Raw genomic sequence first — 20,349 nt, 5'->3', positions numbered from 1 at the left:
TCACACCAGCTTACATGACCACCAGACAGCCCAACGGTCCTCATCCTTGCTAAAAATAGCCTCCCAGGACATCCGCCACTGAACGGTGCCTATGAATAGCAACAAACCTCCCGGGTTTTGGGCAGCAGCCCTGCCATTTCCAAGGAGCTTGCCTAGGCTTCTCCAGGTCATCACGTACCCAGCTTCTGCGGCCGTGTCAGCGTCACCAGCTCACTCCTTCCCCTCCCTTCTCAGGGCACAGCCAGACTCACAGAGCTGCTGGACAGCTGGGTAAGGGGACAAGAATTGTGGTCCCCTGAATGAGTCGGTGTCCTTCTTGGCCAAGGTGTACTTAAACTTGACTCACAACAAACGTGCTTCTTTTCATCCTTTGCATGAGATGCAGACTGGGAGAACACAGGAGGGGGCCGGGCATCTCCTGGGAGCTGGGAAAAGCCTCGATTTGAGGAGGAATGTGTGTCCACTCACACATCTCATCTCCTCTGCTTAGGACTCAAGAATTTCACTGTGTGTTTGTTACCGCCCAGTTAACCCACGCACTTGCTGTCACTAAGACATGGCTCACACTGAGCAGAAACCTTTTTACAAACTGATTCCCCTTCAACTTGCGAGATCCTCAGATATTTTTCTGGATTTTTCTGTCATTTCGTTAAGGCAATCCAATTGGAGCCAGCTGCAATGACTTCACGACCTTCCAGAATCTTAGACCCAATTGGCATACTCTGCCATCTTGGATCACAGCTCCTGGGCCCCGGTGGCCTCCTCTGGTAGCACAGGCATCAAGCTTCGGGGCTGTGGGACTGGAATGGCTGAATTCTGTGGCTGGGATGGGGCAGTGGGAAAGCAGAAGCTTAGTTCCTCTCAACATAGCTCCTGTGCACGCATATTTGTTTCAAAGTCAGTTCCAGTGACCTGACACAGCCTGGCTCCCAGACCCAGAAATCCACAAGGCTTTAGGGAGGGCAACAAAAAAAAAAAAGAAAAATCCTCCTTGTAGTTCCCCTTAATTTTTTGATAATCAACATGTAGAGCTCCCTCAATACCCCTTAGCTCCACAGATTATATATTACTGATTAAATGTATATTTTAGTGAGTTAGGTCAGAAGTTGGGGGACTTGCCAAGAGAATGTAAGTCTCTGCTCCTGTCTACACTTGTGATTAAGAATCTGTGGCAGGGACAGGAAACCTCTGCAAGTGACTCACGGCAGTCATTACAAGTTTCTGACAATCCACCTCACACAATCCCTGTCATAGCCCCTCTGTCCCTCTCTCGTCAAAGCCAGTTCCTTCAGGCTCACGTCAATGTGGGCATGTGGCTAGCTCTTGTCCTAGAGAAAAGAACAGAAGTGAGCGTGCGACTGCTTTATCGTATCACTTGCTTTAAAGGAATTCTGCACTGGCCTTGCTTCCTTGGCTGCTCCTAAATCCACCTGGAATGTAGGTAGAGCGGGTTTCAGATGGAGTCATGCAGGCAAGAACGTTGCCTTGTGAGCGGGCCAGGCAGGAAGATGTGTGTAACCTGTGTGTCCTTGCGTCCACTCGAGCCTGGGTGGTTCACATCACAACTGGGAAAGAAAGCCATCTTGTGCTCATCAGCTGTATGCCGACTCAACTGCAGATGTCAGGACTGCTTCTCCTGAGCGCTTTCACATATGTTAGCCCATGTAAGCACAGCAGTCACCCTAGAAATGGACACGAGTCTTTATGTCTAAAGAAGATGCCACCTGGGACTGCTCAGAAGTTCCTGAATGTCAGAGAGAGTGGTCACTGGATGGGGACCCACCTCCCTGTTTCTTACGCCTGTTGGAAGCTTGAGATCACCCCTGCACGGTATGAGCAGCCTGGGCAGGGTGGGTTCTCCGCGGGTTCTCAGACACGGGCTGGGGATGGGACTGGGACAGATTTAAGAACTAGATATGGACGGCAGCGGGCCGCTCGCTCTCTAGAGGGCCCTGCCCTCCGATCCTCTGCTTAGTATTTCAGTCAAGGTGTTCTTTGTACCTGAACTGTAGAAGTAAAAGAGCATATTTTTAAAAGCCTGTTGAAGGGAAGGACCGTGTCAAAAATAGGAAAGGAGATAAATGAAGACATCACGGAGACTTCTGTGTACTGAAGAAAGGCGAAGTTTAATTTGCATATCGGCATAACCTACGCCTCACTTGGCAAGTGCTAGGTGCCAACCCCTCATTTAGCGTTAGTTACAAATGACAACTGATGTGCAAAGTAACCAGACACAAACAATGTGTTTTTCTGACTAACACATGTGTTTGTACACACGAACGCACACATGTACATACAAACAATAAGTACATTTAACTCCTCTGCAAAGGAGAGCTGAGAATGGTACTAAGTTACCTCGCAATTTTACAGCACTTTAAAGTTTACATTCTGACCCCTTTGGTCCTCAGTACAGCCCAGTGAGGTAGACAGCACAGGAATTATGAGTAATCCCATTTTGCAGATGAGGAAAGTGAGACTCAGAGGCATGAACACTGGCCTAAGTTTTTCGGCTGGATAGTGCAGAGCTGGGCTGAGACGAAGGTCTGGACCAGTGCTCTTTCACCACCAGCTTTCTGGTTAAAATGAAATGGGTTGTGTAGAGACAGTGATCCAACGCTGTGAAGTAAGGTGATTATTTTCCTCAAGCAGATCGAGTCAAGAACAGTCAAGCCTAACCTTAATGCGGTGCCCTGAGCAGCTGCGATGGAAGCTTTGCTAACCCATTCGTATGTCTGCACCTACAACAGAAGATCCTTCTCTGTTTCTATTTTGTCCAGTGTTAAGACACCAGTGGCCTCTGAGAGGAAGGCCAGTTACACTCCACTCACTACAGTCTGATCTCAGGGAATTACGTAGTGGTGGCCTTAAAAAAAAAAGTCACTAAACTTACAACGTTATTTCTCACAGAAAAGAAAAGTGAATTCCAATCATTAATCCCCTCCAGCGGTGGACACTAGCCTGGCTAAAAACAGTACGTTATCTTTTATGCCATCGTGACAACTTTTACACGTTGGACTTCAAAAAGAAACATATTTAAAAACAAGAGACATTTTTCCATGGGGAAATAACATTAAAGCCTAAGTGAAATCCTTTTTTGTTTAATATGAAAGCTGACAGTTTTAGGAATGGACCCTTTATTGCGTTACTGTTTAGGTACAATGCAGTCTCTGCTTTCCCACTGTCTTGTCTCAGTTAACATGAGAGAAAGAGGGGCAGGCCCATCTTCACATTAAATGGCTCACAGTGGATTATTTTTCCCTTCCACATGACCCAGCCAGCATCCGAGAGGTTAATTCGTTTATATGTAGTACTTTGAGATGCGCTGGCAAACAGACAGCAAAGACTTGATGTTAGAGTCATTCTAAACTCTGGTCACAGCTGCTTAAATTCCTCTGGAGAATTGCCAAGGGAAAGCGTCCCATTTAGGCTTCATGCCTGAAACTGTCGTGTCTTATAGTGGCTTCAGTGACAGATGTGTTTCCTTAGCTAAGAGTGGGTGTCTTAGTCAGGCATCCCCAACGTTCTCAGGGCCACCCCACCACCAGGACAAGGTGTTGTGTTCATTTCAAAGCCTGGAATTGGTTTGACTTCCTGTTAATTTTTCAATACGTGTATTCGCTACGTGACCTTTAGAAGCTGGTCTCCAGGTGCTCTCACAAATGCATCTCATAAAGCAGGGTGTTGGCGGGGACACAGACCGGAGTGCGGGCATGCCCCGTACCCCACAAGTACACAGATAGCTTCAGAGGATGGGGGACTTTCAGAAATCAAACAAATTGCTCTGGTAAATTTTAGGTGCAGCCAAGTTGAGGTGTTTTGTTTTTTTAAATGTGCATTCCTGCTTTGGCTGGCTGGTGTATGACCCCCATCTCTTCAGCTCTAAAAAGCTAAAGAAAAACTAACAATGAGCAAAGCAATGGCAGTGCCCACAAGTGACCACTAGGGGGCGATTCCAACATTCTAATGAAGGAGAAAAAAAAAGCTTTAAAAGCTGCATTCCAAGAGGCAAGGAGCATTCGAAATTCTTGTTTTTCTCTAATAAGAATGGCTGCAGTGGCCTCTGGAATATAACATTGGTGAAACTGGAGCCCAAACTCCCAAGCAGAGTGCAGACAGAGGGCGGGGCTGGGGTAGGGTGGAGGCGGGGTTGGGGTGGAGGCAATGAGGGTACTCCTTCCCCAGTAGTGTTTTGCATGAACCTGGTATGCTGTGGTACTCTCAAGAATGCTAACCTTTATTTTATCTCTGTAAAATCTTGAAGTGTTCTTATTTTATTTTATTTTATTTTATTGGTGTTATTTTAAACGTTCGGCTTCTGAACACGGAGAGATAAGTCATAGGGTATGCACAGTTAGGATCCCACATCCCATGCTTTCATCATGCATTACGATGCACCAGTCCCTTATTTGAAACTGAAGAGAACAAAGAAGCAACTCAGGAAATAAATAAAGTTTTAAAAAAGGAGGAAGCATCTTCAAGTGGCCCTTGTGGGGCTTAGTGCTACACTGTTGGCTAATATGAACCAGTGAAAAGATTTTTGGAGCGGAATTCATATCATATAAATATTTTTATGCAGGCATGTGCAGGGCTGACCCTTACTGTACAGAAACTGTACCCTCCTCTAGCTCTACGGTACATCACCAATGCCAGCTCTTCCACTGGGCATTTGGAGGCAGCTAGGGGAATGTTCTAGCAAGTAGGTAGCTCTGCCACGTAATTAAAATGCAATAGAAGAAGAGGGGAGCTAGCCAGGCAGATCAGTCTTCATCGTCAGGATCAATAAGCATCGCGCCTCTAGGAGAAAATACCAGGGATAAAAGGTTCAGATAGTAAGATCCCTCGTCGCTGTTTCTTCCTTCTTGTAAAGCAGTGGTCTCCCTGAGAATAGGAGAGGGGGTACTCAAGGCGAGCCCTGTTCCTTTCACAACAGACTGTCACAGGGGGAGCGAGTGAGGGCACTTCTCCAGGCTTGGGGTGCAAGGCAGACCCCTGCATTTGGTTTTCTGCTATAAGAGGTGTGGTGTGATGGGAGCCATTTCCCACACACACACTTGGAGTATTCTTATTCCGAGTGATCTCAAAGCCGTTTTTAAACAAAGATGGTTGAGACAGGGGAGGGGATTGCCTACCAATAGCACAAAATGTCTGTTTTTAAAGTACAGCCAACGCTCACAATGAACCCAAATAAGTTTGTAGGATACATCAGAAGGGATTTCCAGAGTGCTTTAGGGGGAAAGAAAACAAGTGAATCCAGGTGCCAAGATGATTTTAGGCCTACATTTTTGCTTAGTGAAAGATATTTCTCTCCATAGCACTTGGCGGCCTTAGTAACCCATTCCACAGTTTCGTCGGTTAACTGACATGCGCATGCGCCTTACTGCCACCTCCACAGCTGCCTCTCCAAAGGGACAGCTTCTCAGGACCACCAGTCTCCTAATGAAGCCCCCACTGAGCCCTATGGGACACCGCTCACTGTAACGAAGGAAATGCTATCTACAAAGCCGCTTGTTTTTTAATCTTTTATTTCCTCGCCCGTTGCCTAAAGGCTAGAGAAGGTTGTTTTCTGAGTGAGCACGCAGCTCCTCCCATGCATGTAGAATGCACTGAGAACCATGCACATGCTGCATACCGAAAGTGCTTGTGTGTTGGGCCTAGAGAGAAAGCTTCAGCCTGGCCCTGACGTGTGGCATAAAGGAAATGAAATTAGAAGCAATTAAGTCCTGGGAGATTGGTAGACGTGTGCCCAGGCTAGCACAGTGCCAAAGAAGCATTACAGACAGGTCTTCTCCATGGGACCTTGTCCCTGAGTTCTAACAGAACATGGGGCAGGGGACCTTTACCTTTACTCCACTTCACGACGACTGCTGCCAGCATCTCCTACAATACATCCCTTATGCAAATTGCGCTGTGCTAACAGCGCCCCTAAGCTTCAACTTTTACACCTTCCCACCCAAGGCTGGAGCGTCTGTCTTTGACCCATGCGTCTGGGCTTCACTCTGGCTGGAGACAGAATTGCAGTCTTGTTCCATCTTTGGTGGTGAAAGGAGGCAGGCGTTGTCCCTCCGGGTCCCCTCCCCTGTGCCGTGAAATTCCCATGGTCTCAGGGACAAGGCCAGATCTTCAAGCAGGGAGTCGAGGCTCAATTTTGAGTGACAGCTCATAGAGTGTATCTTCGTCTATGATAAGGGCTTTGTCAAGCAGGTATTGTATGACCTGGGGTTGGGGGGGGAGTGAGACAGAGAGAGAGAGAGAGAGAGAGAGAGAGAGAGAGAGAGAGAGAGAGAAGGAGGGAGAGAGAGAGAGAGAGGTCAGCTGATGCTTTTCTCAGATCAACTGTACATTTTCTGAATGAATCTGACACAACTCGGCATTATCTTTAGGACATTTAGAATTTCTGTGAAACAGAAACAAATGAACATATTGTTATTATAAATGTAGTCCTCTCCTAACCTCTAGTCCCTGTCAGCACCCCTGAGGACTGTTGTTGTCATTTGTTGTAGGTGATCACGCATGTGTTACTGTGCATTTATATGCATTACACGTACTTACAGCATTAATTTCAACCTTATAGTGATAAACAGAATTGTAGCATCCACTGAGATTCACTTTCTTCCCTGTACCACGGGCACATGGAGGCTCTCACAGCTTACAGCCTTGAGAGTGCTATGGCTCGAGTGATAGCACACTGATACACACGGAGTTGCTGTCAGTAGTTTACAACCACGTGGTCGGGGTGAAATCCTTGTCAGCTTCCTGTTCTTCCTGTGTTCATGTGCGCACGCTCTGATGGACACATTACCAGGAATGAGGAAAAGAAATGGCACCAGAAGTGAGGATGTGAGGGTGGGAGGTATTTCCAGGAAAACATTCCTTCTTATTGAAGTATAAAGTTCACAGTCCATATGAGTCTAGTTCTGACAAACACATAAACTCACTATTCTAGGCTGATTTCTGTTGCTGTGTTAAAGATCATGGCCAAAGCAACTTGGGGAGGAAAAGGCTTATTTCACCTGACACTATATATATGTCAGTTGCTGAAAAGAGCCAAGGTAGGCATTCAAGGAAAAAAAAAACTGAAGCGAGCTAATATGTATATATTAGAAAACTCTGCTTAGTTGTAGAATGTGTTCTGTGATCTACAGAGGCTGAAATGGGAAGGAAGGTACTGGAAACAGAAGAAAGAGGGCTTGACGATGGGTAAACGTTGACGAGTTCATCCTTTCCCCTTCCTTTTTCTCAGTCAGACTTGCTGATCATTTTGAGTTTAGGCCTTTGCCCTAAGTCAGCTTTTGGCATTATTGCTCCGCTGTCTGGTTTCATGGTACCACTAATTTCTGTGACCATCTTTGTAACTTCTCACAGGCATTCAGTGTTACCTTTGGCTGCTGGTCTATGCGGTACGCAGTCTGCTGGAACTGGCGTATCTCTCGAATAATGTGTGATATCTAACAGGAAAAAAACAAAAGCAGCTCAGAAGCATCCCTCTGCACTGCAGTACACTCTCCTGGGACAACATCCCTGAGTCCTGTCCTCCATTGAGGAGGAAGAACCTCGCCTGATCACTCTCTTCAATGAGCCAAGGGAAAAGCAAACAAGATGATCCTAACCTCATAATTATCCAATCAGCTGATACTAGATGCCCTCCGCTGGGGGCTGGGAGAACCTCTGGGTGCTGCTCGCCATGGGTTTATAGCCCCTAGCTTGATGTTCAGAAAACAGGTATCTAGCAAGGGGATTCGTGCATCTGTCTACTGGTCGCTATAAAAGAATCATTTTTAGAGCTTTATTCCCAATAGCCTAGGCCCAGACTGCAAACAGAAGTGACTGGCTGATGAAAGGTGCCCCACCCTCCTCATCTTCCTTAAAATGCTGAATCTAGCTGGGCACAGTGGTGCACACCTATAACCCTAGCACTCGGGGAGGCAGAAGCACAAGGATATCTCTGAGTTCGAGGCCAGCCTGGTCTACAAGTCAGTCCGGGACAGCCAAGGCTACACAGAGAAACCCTGTCTCTAAAAAGAAAAAAAAATAAGATGCAGAAGCTAACACCACCACACTGCCTATCTCCTTCTCATTAAGCCGTGAAGTCACCAAAACAGGACAGTCACAAAATGGCCACCTTACCATTCGCATTTTGGAGAAATTGACAAGGCCTTCTTCGGTGAAGTTCGGTGTCCCTTCTTCAATGAAGGCTAGGTCTGTCAAGTACATCCCAAGGTAAGGGACAGCTGGGGGGTTACAGCTGCAAGACCAGGAAGAGTGGCTCTTATTCCTGCACACACACACAGTTACAACATGCACTACATGAAATGACACATATTTTCTGTTTAGCTAGCATGGAAAAGAATTAGAAGATGCGAACTTAATATCCATCACAGCTGCACACTGAAGCCATGAAAGGATTGACAGCTGCCTGGATGGACAAACTGGGTCCACCTGGTTTTCCTCGTAAGACCTGAAGCTAAGGATATGCCTTCCAGTGCAGAGAGAACAGAGCGTGAATCACAGCTTGACCAGCTGCTCAGGGATTCTGAGCAGGGTACTCCCCAGCCTACATTTTCTTCGTCCATAATGGAGCCAGAAGAGCTGGTCTCTGACGTTTGCTGTGACGTTTAGGAGAGGCACGTGGAGCACCTAACGCACAGTGTGTAAACATTTAGCAAGTACTTGCTGTGCTATCATTGCTATTTCTGATGTAACAGCAATGTACACATGACTAGCACTCATCTTTTACTAGTGGGTCATGAGACCAATGCTCCTCCAGAGTCAGCCAAGCTCATGTGCTAAACCGTAAGAGAACCCCTTGCAAGCAAATAGAGCCATCACCCTCCCCGCTCTCAGTGTGCGTGCCTAGAGAAAATGATCTAGGTATAAAAGACCAAAAATAAATAACAGTAATCAACTGCTTCTAGAATATTTAGATTAAGAAGATCATAGTAGACTATTGCATTTAGATTAAGAAATACTATGTGATATTTTCCTATCTGGAATATACTGCATACATTTCTAATATGCTTACTATATGCACAGTATTCGTAAGATCCTCACTATGTGCATAGTATCCTTACACACTATGGTACATCCATAAGGTGTTCATTATATGAGCAGTATCCTTACACACCGTGGTACTTCCATAAGATGCTCACTATATGCATAGTATCCTTACACACTGTGGTACTTCCATAAGATGCTCACTATATGCATAGTATCCTTACACACCGTGGCACTTCCATAAGATGCTCACTATATGCATAGTATCCTTACACACCGTGGCACTTCCATAAGATGCTCACTATATGCATAGTATCCTTACACACCGTGGCACTTCCATAAGATGCTCACTATATGCATAGTATCCTTACACACCGTGGCACTTCCATAAGATGCTCACTATATGCATAGTATCCTTACACACCGTGGCACTTCCATAAGATGCTCACTATATGCATAGTATCCTTACACACCGTGGCACTTCCATAAGATGCTCACTATATGCATAGTATCCTTACACACCATGGTACTTCCATAAGATGCTCACTATATGCATAGTATCCTTACACACCGTGGTACTTCCATAAGATGCTCACTATATGCATAGTATCCTTACACACCGTGGCACTTCCATAAGATGCTCACTATATGCATAATATCCTTACACACCATGGTACTTCCATAAGATGCTCACTATATGCATAGTATCCTTACACACCGTGGCACTTCCATAAGATGCTCACTATATGCATAGTATCCTTACACACCGTGGTACTTCCATAAGATGCTCACTATATGCATAGTATCCTTACACACTGTGGTACTTCCATAAGATGCTCACTATATGCATAATATCCTTACACACCATGGTCCTTCCATAAGATGCTCACTATATGCATAGTATCCTTACACACCGTGGTACTTCCATAAGATGCTCACTATATGCATAGTATCCTTACACACCGTGGTACTTCCATAAGATGCTCACTATATGCATAGTATCCTTACACACCGTGGTACTTCCATAAGATGCTCACTATATGCATAGTATCCTTACACACCGTGGTACTTCCATAAGATGCTCACTATATGCATAGTATCCTTACACACCGTGGTACTTCCATAAGATGCTCACTATATGCATAGTATCCTTACACACCGTGGTACTTCCATAAGATGCTCACTATATGCATAGTATCCTTACACACTGTGGTACTTCCATAAGATGCTCACTATATGCATAATATCCTTACACACCGTGGTACTTCCATAAGATGCTCACTATACGCACAGAATTCCAAGTGAAAAGCAAAAATCCCCAAACACTGCTACAATAGGAAGTGCTTCCTATTTCTCCTTTCCAGCAATGAAGGCACTAGGTTGCTATTTGCATGCCATATAAATTATGTGATCAGATTCTTGAATTGTGGCTCAAAATGATTCAAATAGACATACTTTTTAAGGGTTTCTCTGAGGTTTTTAAATCTTCCTTCAGACGAAACAGTCTTCTGAAGTTTTTCCATCAGAGCTTTTGTCTAGAGAGGGAAGAAAAAAACTTAGTTTGTCAAGAAAATACTATAATTTGATGAGTGTGAGTTGCTGCAGGGTTGCTCCATTCCCTCCCTCAGTGGCAGGTGCTGGTGCCATCCAGAGTTCCAAAGAAGACAGAAAGGAACACCACAAAACTTGAAACGTAATTTTAAAGTGAGCTGAGACTCCCATCTTCCATAGTTACAATCATACTGTATCCTTTCATGTCAAGAAGACCACCGAAGTCCATGACAGAGGTGGCCTGGAGCTTCCTTAAAGATTAAAGGAGGCCTTGGCCCAGTACACCAGTTTCAACCAGTTCAACAACTGCGCCTTTATTTCCTCACTGGGATGGTGCGCATGCTTATGTGTCAGGCTTCTATGGAGAGAAGGGGTCGGTATAAGAGAATGGAGGGGTTTTTTTTATCATTTTTATTGCTGCTTATGAGTCTATGCTTGTTGTGAACGAAGGTTTGGTTCTTATTTACGAAATAACACTATTGTTTTTAATGGATGGCATCTACTTACCATTCCAGGCTCTGTTGGCCATGGATTTCTAAGGATCCGAGTTCAAGTTCTCAGTGCTGCCTTTTTACAAAAGAATAAGCTAGGATGGGCACCGGGACGGCCTATTTTCTAGCCACCTGGAGAACTTTAAAGCGACTCCTGCTCTAGCGAGAAGGGCGCAGAGAGATAAGTGAAGGTAGAAGAAATGATGAGCTCATCAGAGAGGCAACAGGACCAAAGCCTCGAAGAAATGCCAGCAGAACACACTGACCCTCATTTGGTCTGGCCCTGGGAGGCAAGCATTGTGGGACTCCCCCTCTCCAATTCCCGTGGGGACATCAAGGTGCAAAGTGTAGCAGAAGGTGCACAGCACAGATCTCCCATCGGGCATTACAGCAGTAAGGAGAAGCCTGTGAGATTCCTCCAAGACCCTTTGTGAGGACCAGCATAGTAATGTAATAATGAAGAACCCACATTCCCTGCGGGGTCACCCAAGTAGAGGTGAGATACACCCTGGGCTCCAAATGTTAGCAGAGCCAATGGAAGTGCACAACACAAGGCTGTCCCAACTCCTTCAGAATAGTCATGCACTGTTGCTCTTGGGTGGGTTGGGGAAACTGTGCGTGCACACCAGGAACAAGCAATTCACAACAGCCTACACCTGATAACCAACCAGTGAAGGACTAGGGCCAGAGGTGGACACAGCCTTCTACGAGTTCAGAGAAAGTCTTCCAGTGTTTGGGGGTTCGTCTGCCGCTATGTATTCTAATGCTGAGTACTGGACCCCCAAGATCTGGTGGCAGTCAAGAGGAAACAGATGTCTGCCTTTTGCTTGCATCACACCCTCACAAGTCTTTGTTGGGTAAACTTTGCTCTATCTAATTCAAGGTTAATTGGTTAATAAAGTTTCTGAAGCCTGAGACTGGGCAGAAGAGAGGTAGGAGGAGTTTAGGGTCCTGGTTTGGCGGGAGAGGAGGACCATGAGGCAGAGAGAGAGAGAGAGAGAGAGAGAGAGAGAGAGAGAGAGAGAGAGAGAGAGAGAGAGAGAGAGAGAGATCTGGAAAGGAAGAGCTCGCCATTGGACAGGATGGATTAGGAGCACCAGGCCCAGGGAAGAGCAACCTGAGGACAGAGTGATGGTGTAGAAGCCGCCTAGGAGTCATCAAATTGGCAAGTGACGAGCTTTTATGTGAGTTCCAATGGTAGTAGGATTAGAATAGCTCAGAACTTGAGCAGCATAGTGCTTACAGCTTAACAATGAATCATAGTCTCTCTGTGTCAATCATTGGGGAACTAGCTGGTTACAGAAAACTGCCATTGTATTAATTTCTGGCATACATTATTATTATTTATCATTTTACATTCCAGATAGCTTTCTAGAAGCTATCTGGAAACACCAAAACTCAACAATACCCAAGGAAATGGCTAGAAAAGAAGACAGCAGTATGATTTGGTTTGATTATTGAAATGATCTGAGTGAAAATACTAAATCTAATGGAAGAAAACGAACTACCATTTATCTGCATGCCTAAGCCACCAGGCCAAAACTTGAAAGCTGCTCCCAGAGTGACAATGGAAAGTGTCAAACATTCTGATCTCTGAGGACAAAGGCTTTGGGGAGAGGAGAAAGGGGGAAGGATCCATTGGGCAGTTGCATGTTCACTTTCCCTGCTGAAAGAATTCAGGAGATAAGTTATGACTGACAGCCACATTGTTGGAGGCTGTCCCCCTCAAATGTTTAAATGAATGTTTTGGAGACACACAGGAGGAAAATTAATTAAGTGGTAAGAACAGGGTAATTATCCATTGGCACCTTCCTTTGACAACTGTACTGCTCTCTTCAGCTAATGAGTCCCTAATTAGCAATTTTCGTCGCAGCTCGCTCTCCCCATCTCTCCTCCTCTCAGCAGCAAGGTGTGTCACACACTGACGCTCACCTGCTTGGACACCTTGGCCCAGGTTTTCTTCAGCCTGTAGATGGCACTTCTGTTTAAGGCTGAGGTGATCTCCAGGACGCCATTGTAGTTGTGTAGACATCGGCAAATGTCGGCTACTGCTACCCACTTCTCAATGGCGTTGGCACGGGAGCTGATATCAGCGTAATTCATGATCTGGGAGGCCACCAGGTTACTCATCTAAGACAATCAAACAGACCAGGCAAGCTGTCTAAGGGCCAAAACAATGCATTCAGGCAAATAACTGAATGGCCTATGAGCACATAAGGAAAGCAGACTATTAAGCAGTACAAAGCCCTTAGTTTATCTTTAGATATCAGCTTTAAGAGACCGGAATCTGTAATGATAATAGCAACCACCCACCCACGTGGGTTCATCCTGAGAGCAAAGGCAGGGGCTCTTTGAAATCCAGCTTGTCGGGGAAACAGTGGAACTTTTTAAAGGAGTCGTTTTAACAAAGGAGTCCTTGCCAAAAGAGGGAATGCAATGTATGTCCTAACTACCGAGAGAAGGACACACGGCAGACCAGGGTGTCACTCTTTGAGGAAACGTACTCCTGTACCCTCATCCGTGTGTAGGTAACATATTCTGAGAAAACTCAGTTATCACAGAGAAAGAAAAGTCACGAGTCCCCATTCGTCTGAATTCTCAATTGGTCAGCTCTCAAACCAGAAAAACACGTAATGTAGAAAAACAAAGCACATTTCCTTCCTGTAAAATTTCACCTGCAAGAGCCAACCAACCAACCAGACGCCAAAGCTAAGGACTGTAAGTCTCCTAACCAATGTCAGCTGAAGCCGCTCAACTTCCCCAACATGGAAAAAGCTGGAATACAATCGTTATCAAAGGGGGCACAGGGCGTGTGTGATCTTGTATCTACACACTAAATCTGATGGGCACCCCCAACTCTTTAAAGATACATAGGTTTTATAGTGCCTTTGGGTTTCACAGAGAACATCATCAAAACCCCTCAGGTCTTGTTGAAAGTCATTAAAACACCTAGGGTTAATCATTTGCTCGGCTTTAATGTAGAGAATGACTTGGATTCCAGTTTGTTCGCAGAAGGTGTGAGTTTGTGGTGATTGTGATAAAAATGGTAACGACATCTGACACACACATGAGTACTCACCAGACCTGGGAACCATCAAAATGGAACCTCTCATTTCTAGAAATTTCCACATCCCTTTGAGAACGCGAAGAGATTTAAGCTTGTCCTTACTATTCAATCAGCTCCCTTTAAACAGTGGTGATGGAGTTGATTTACTTTGGTTTCTGGGGATGAAATCCAGGGTTTTGCGCATGCCTAGACAAGCGCTCCTTCGCTGTGCTACCCCTCGCGGTCTCAGAGTTGCTTTACTCCAGAGGGCCCGAAAACCCATAGCACTCACCCACCTGTAACACACGCACAGCCGAATGTCCATTACTCACTTCGTTGAAGTGCTGGCTGGTTTTCATAATGTAAGGTGTCCTCTCACTTTTGTCCAGCTTCATCCAGCCCTGACCCAGAAACTCTCTGAAAGTTCAAAGCAATACACAAAACTGGTGAAGTTTGTAAGAAATGGTGGCTAGACCCCCCTCATACTTATGCAGATTAGACGGGTACATTTAAGTTAACATTCATGGCTTATTATGACCATCTCTATGGAACTGCAGCCCAAGTCTAGCATTCCACCACTTAATACTAAGATGAGAAAGATTTTTTTTCCAGTTTCCAGTGTTTGGAATTTTGTCTCCATAAAGGCTTCTCTGGAGTTAGAAAACACAGCCAACATAAGAGAAATGTAGTAAATACTAACTCAGCGAACGAGTTAAGGTTATTTCCTCTAGGCTAGTTTTTCTAAAAGCATCTGTCAGGATTCCAATGGATCTATTGTGACCAAAAGCATTCATCAGAACAGAATTCTTCCTTCCACTCTGCTCTGGTTTTTCTTGGAAGCATTTTCTTCTGCAGTTCCCAAGGCTAGGGAGCTGAGCCTGATGGAGGATAAGCTTCCAATGACCTCCCTGTGCAGTCACTTAACTCGTGAACAGATCGCTAGACCTCAATAATGAAGGGACGGGAATCCCGGGAGGAGCCCACAGCAAGAACCATCACCAAGCTCTCTCTTGGCTCTGTCACCTCTTGCAGAAAAGATGAGGGCCCACCTTCAAAGCTCGGGGGGGGGGGGCGGGGGGTAGTGAGAAGGTGAGGGGTCAGAGTTGGAAGGGATATTATGTCTCCTAACCTAAGTCTGCACAACATCACTGGGTTCATTTGAACGGCCAATGAGCCAGATTCCTATTTCAACTCTGCTCCCACAGTCATGGGTAGGCCTATGAATGCCAGGAAGCCAAGAAGGGAAGAGAAGATGAGTAAAGGAAAAATCTACGTGACTGTTCTTGGGCTCTCCCCCTTATGTTTTTCTGACGTCACTACAGGTCTAACAGCATCTCTTATCTGCTCTGACCTCACTTACCCCTCCACCACCAGGGATGTCCTATGTGACAAGGACCCCATTCCTGTGCCTTGCCCAGCCCCGCCATTACCTTCACCATGTTATCAGTTCATGGATAACCTGTGCTAATAGCTGCTGTTTTTCTAAATAAAGATCTGTTTATGGGTCTTTCTGGTCGATGTGATTGCTGGAGGTTTGGAGAGCCGCCCCCTTTGTACGTGGGGGAAGATGAAGGGTCAGGACAGCAGGCCCAGAGCCATGGAGCTCAGCAGAGTTCCATGTACTAATTTACTGAGGTGAGTGAAGAGCTGTCACAGACATTACAGCATTAACCCTGGTCACTGGTTCTCAGAGTGAATCTTTGGGCCCCCCAAACTATTTGGGGTTCTCATGGAAAAACAATTTTTTTAGACCTCAACCAAATCTATTAAAATCAGAACTTCATGGGAAAGCTACATCCGAGAATTCATTTTCTATAAGATTCCCATGTGGGTTTACACACACTCAGGATTAAGAACCACCTCTGTAGCTGCAGTTAGGTTTCTGTAATTTGGAGATAGAAAAGTACGGAGAAATTCAAATTTCGTGACAACCTTATTATATGCAGAAGAAACCAAAACCATCTCCAGGGTCTTCAAGTGAATATACCCAGCATGAACCAAGTCCAAGAGACATTTGTGCTTGCTGAAGACCCTTGAGATGGAGACTCACACGGCTGAGCATGAGTGAGGTCCCATGCACACCTGTCTGCCTTAGAGATAATCAAGCCCAACGACTTCTGCTAGGGGTCAGGGCACTCACTCATAGGGGATGCTTCTGAAAACAATGTGGTCCAGGAGTGTGATCTGCTCGGCCAGCTCCATGGCGGACAAAGACTCAAAGCACTCAGCCTTCGGACAGTCTGCCTGCAAGAGAAGACGAAGGAGTGAAACACAGTGCATCCGCGGGGCACAAAGACCTTCCCTAGAGCCTGTCTCTGAAAGAAAACTCTGAACTATGAAAGCCAATGTTGACATCACCAAGCGATTGCCAGAGCCTGTGTTGAATGGGGGCTTTTCTCACACAGCTCAGAGGCAGACGCATGATCCACCACGGAGGTGGCTACACGTGTTTGCCCACTTCAAAGATGCTGTGGCTGAACTTACCATTTGGATTATATCCTCTAATTTTAGGTGGATGTCATCTTGATCATCTTGTGAAAGAGCCCTAGAAGGAGATATATAAAACATTCTTCATGAGTATTAAAAAAAATGGATATGCCGGGATGCTACAACATGATACGCTGCTTTCCTTGATTGGGATGTGAGAGGGTTCAGGTGAGGCTGTGAGGGGCATCCTCTTCCCAGCTGTGGGCAAAGCTGGAAATGTATACAGCAGGAGCAGGCAGGAGGTCCTCTTGCTTTTCAGGGGTTTCTCTCAACCCCTGTGTTTTTAAGCTTCCAAGAGGTTAGCTTTTAGTCTTGAATGGATGATACAAGAGTCACTTAATACCCAAGATAGCATTTTTTTTTCAAAGAAAGACAGTATTTTTGTATTCTATAGAAATTCTGAGTCCGAGAGAATTAGAGCGAGTGGAAATTCCACTCTGGGCCAACCATTCAAAGTTTTTGAAGATGAAGTTGTAAGCACACACTGGACATTAAAATATTTAACCAGCTCCAAGACGTATAGCTTGTCAGGGTGTTGGGCAGTGGCAGGGGAGGGGTGGCAGGGAGGCTAAGGCTGGCTCTTTTTGTTTGCTTATTCCTGGGCAGGGGAATTAAAACCATAGTAATTGTTAATGACTCTGGCCAGGAAAGCAGATCTTCAGCCAGCCTCCCCACTTCCAAATTCAATCCCACAGTCCTACAGACCATCTGCCTCAGTCTCCCTCTATCTCCAGTGGATCATACAGCTCTTCCCTTTAATACCCCCCTACCCATCCTGTTACACACACACACACAAAAAAAAAAAAACCAAAAAAAAAAAAAAAAACCAAAAAAACCCCAAAACCATAGACAAGTACCTTGTTCAGCTATCATCAAAGAAGCTTCCTCCTGCAATTGACTAGGCAATTATCTGGAAATGTCTTTTTTAATTCTCTTAAGAACAAGGTCTCACACTATGACCCAGGCTAGTGTGGAACTCAGAATGTAGGTCACGTTAGCCTTGAACTCATGATAATCTTGCCTGAGCTTCCCAAGTGTTGTGATTACAGGCATGAGCCATCATGCCCAATTTTAGGAATGTAAGTAAGTCTTGGGCAAAGGTTTTCTTCACAAACAGTGCAACTGATCATAATTATGTTTTTGTTTTTGTTTTTGTCAGTAAAACGCAGGATACATTGTCATTGGAAACTTTTGCTTTACTAAAAATACATTTTTTTTTAAATGATGCCTACATTTGTTTTGTGGGGTTTGTGTGTAGGTGCCTGCCCAGAGGATCTGGAGTGACAAATGTTTGTGAGCCACCTGGGGAAGGTGCTGGAACCCAAACTTGAGTCTTATCTGCTGAGCTATTTCTTCAGCCACAACTTTTTGCTTTAATATCATAATGCAATATAGGCTTCACCGTATGTTTTGTGCTTATATATTACTGGAATGTGCATACATTTCTAACATCACGAATAGGTTTAAGTTTTTATCCCCCATGATATCAGCTGTTCCTCATCAGATATGGAAGCTTTGGCTCTGGTCCAGTCCCCACTGAAGCAAGACTTGCTTTTCACCTCCTAACCCCTGAATTCTGGTTTTGGTTGACATAAAAGGTTCCTGCTCACCCTATAAACCAGCAATATAATTGATTGATGGACTATGTAGTTAATATGAAACACCAATGAGCATAGAAGGAAAGAAAGAGGTTATGTTCTATGCGTGCAAAATTTTTACTTCAATATAGAAATAAAATAGTCTAAACATAGAGCTAGGAGCCATTGTATTCTGCTCTGACACTGACCCCTCCACACACACACACACACACACACACACACACACACACACACACACACACTTTTTCTGTGTGGGAGACATAGTGATAAGGCCCCAAGAAAGTGAATAATGACACAAGTCCAGCAGGTTTTATTCAAGCCCCTGTCACCCCAATAGCAGGGACCGTTTTCCTCAAGAGTTCTCAGAGTGCTTGATAAGAAGAGCAGCTGCTGTAACTGTGCCGCAGGCATGATTTCTGTCAACCTCTTTCCTCCGTGTTAAATCATGAAGTCCTCCCAACAGCATGACCGATAAATGAAGAAACGAAAGTTCAGCCTGGTTAAGAAGCTTGGAGATTCTACGTGGTTAAAGACGAGACTGGATTCCCCTGCAACCTGCAGAGGTGAGGCTAGGTCTCTGTTCAGTGGTATCCTTGCACGCTGTTTATAAATATGTCTGCTCCTCATTGGCTTTGCGCTTTTGTGATTGGGTCATTATTCACCAATGGGAATTGACATATGAGGCCTGATACGTAATAAATACCTGGAACGGTAAATAGGATTCATTGAGCTCACTAACTGCACTTAACTGGTTTCTCAGGTCACCTCTTGGAACAGACAGAAACTTCTACCTGTCAGACAGTCTTGAGGAATTTGTAGCTGAAAGTCCTTATATTGGCCAAACCTGACAGCTTTTCCTATCGTGAACACCAGCATTTCCCAGGTGGCTACTTTGTCAAATGTCTCTAGTGACATAAACTTTCAAAATACAGTTTTGAAACATCAATGGTTTTAAATACAAAGAGCGTGACAAACTATCTACATCGTAAGAAAATGAGCAGCAATCACTCCTGGGCATAAGCAGCCACCCAGTGAAGTTGGGCCCTACCTGAACACATAATTGTAAATTCTGAAGTCAGGAAATAGCTCACTGAGATGTTGTTATAGAATAGAAAACATGTGTTTTCTAGGTTGCCCTTGAAGAATATCCCAAAGTAGGCAACAGAAAACAGAGATGTACTGAATTCTGCAACAGAAGCCTAAGGTCAAAGTGCCGGCAGGGGCCTCTATCTCCAACATCTTGAAGGAAACACTTCTTTGCGTTTTCTAGCTTGAGGTGCTCTGCCAAGAATCCTTGGTGTTCCTTGGCTTGTGGCTACGTAAATCAAATTTCTGTCCCCATCTCCACATGATACTCTCTGAATCTTTTTGTCTTCTGTGGCCATCCCCCTATAATGACATCAGTCCCATTAGATTATAGCCTCACCTCCCAGGATGCCCCCAGCTTGGCTGACTGTGTCTGCAGTGACGCTATCCAAAAATAGGGTCCTATTTTGAGGTAGGAGAGGTCAGGACTTGAACATGTCACTTTCCCAATGGGGAACACAATTAAACTTTCTACAGCTTCTACATCCCGATGGTCTGGCTTTGGAAACTTAACGTGGAGTCAGCACGACTTCCTGGTACAATTGCTAAAATACCACAATCTCAGGTTTGGCATTGCTGCATCAGGGAGGGGCTTCCAGCAACATGTATTCTGAGCTCAGTGGATTTCTCTGCATATGTGCCTTCTATATAATCTACTATACCTAGGCACAATGCAGACAAGTGTGGGAGAAACAAGGGTCACTTCTAGCCTCTAAGTGAAGAAAGAACTGAAAACCAGAGTGGTGAAGGAATAATAGGCCCTAGCAGATATATGCCAGGCTCCCCACTCTCAAGTATGAGTAGAGCATGTACCCATGGGTGAGCTGGGAAGCCATCACTGAAATGTCCACATAAAACCATTGATGATGTTCCCTTCATATAGAATGAACTAGAAAAAAAAATGCCCCCCCCACCCCCATCAGTTCATCAGTGTGAATATGGAGCATTACAACTATGGACAACACAAGTTTCTAGTAAGGTCCACCAAGTCCAAGTCTTCGTCACATAGACACGTCAGGCTCATGTTTCACCCAACCTCATATGGGGTTGTGTGAGGGACCTACCTGACAAGGATAGCTTAAGATAAGAAGTGACTGGA

At 45.1% G+C, this 20,349-nt stretch overlaps 1 protein-coding gene across 5 annotated transcripts in view; it reads right to left on the bottom strand.

Moving 5' to 3' along the window:
- Positions 1 to 5,568: 5,568 nt before the first annotated feature.
- RASGRF2 (Ras protein specific guanine nucleotide releasing factor 2) overlaps positions 5,569 to 20,349 on the bottom strand; it is a 197,361-nt gene continuing 182,580 nt past the window's right edge. For 3 of the 5 annotated variants that reach the window (XM_084802043.1, XM_084802046.1, XM_084802042.1), the window contains exons 20-27: positions 16,564 to 16,624; positions 16,220 to 16,323; positions 14,412 to 14,496; positions 12,966 to 13,163; positions 10,447 to 10,526; positions 8,125 to 8,272; positions 7,377 to 7,445; positions 5,569 to 6,213 (exon numbers count right to left, since the gene is read on the bottom strand). In XM_084802043.1, coding sequence (XP_084658169.1) covers positions 6,121 to 6,213; positions 7,377 to 7,445; positions 8,125 to 8,272; positions 10,447 to 10,526; positions 12,966 to 13,163; positions 14,412 to 14,496; positions 16,220 to 16,323; positions 16,564 to 16,624 — 838 coding nt within the window. In that variant the 3' untranslated portion in view covers positions 5,569 to 6,120. The remainder of the gene's footprint in view (positions 6,214 to 7,376; positions 7,446 to 8,124; positions 8,273 to 10,446; positions 10,527 to 12,965; positions 13,164 to 14,411; positions 14,497 to 16,219; positions 16,324 to 16,563; positions 16,625 to 20,349) is intronic. The other 2 variants (XM_084802045.1, XM_084802044.1) reach the window with 1 other exon arrangement.

This window comes from Acomys minous, assembly GCF_964271855.1.
Source record: "Acomys minous genome assembly, chromosome: 11".
Taxonomy (NCBI): domain Eukaryota; kingdom Metazoa; phylum Chordata; class Mammalia; order Rodentia; family Muridae; genus Acomys; species Acomys minous.
This window is presented reverse-complemented; position numbering and strand designations above follow the sequence as displayed.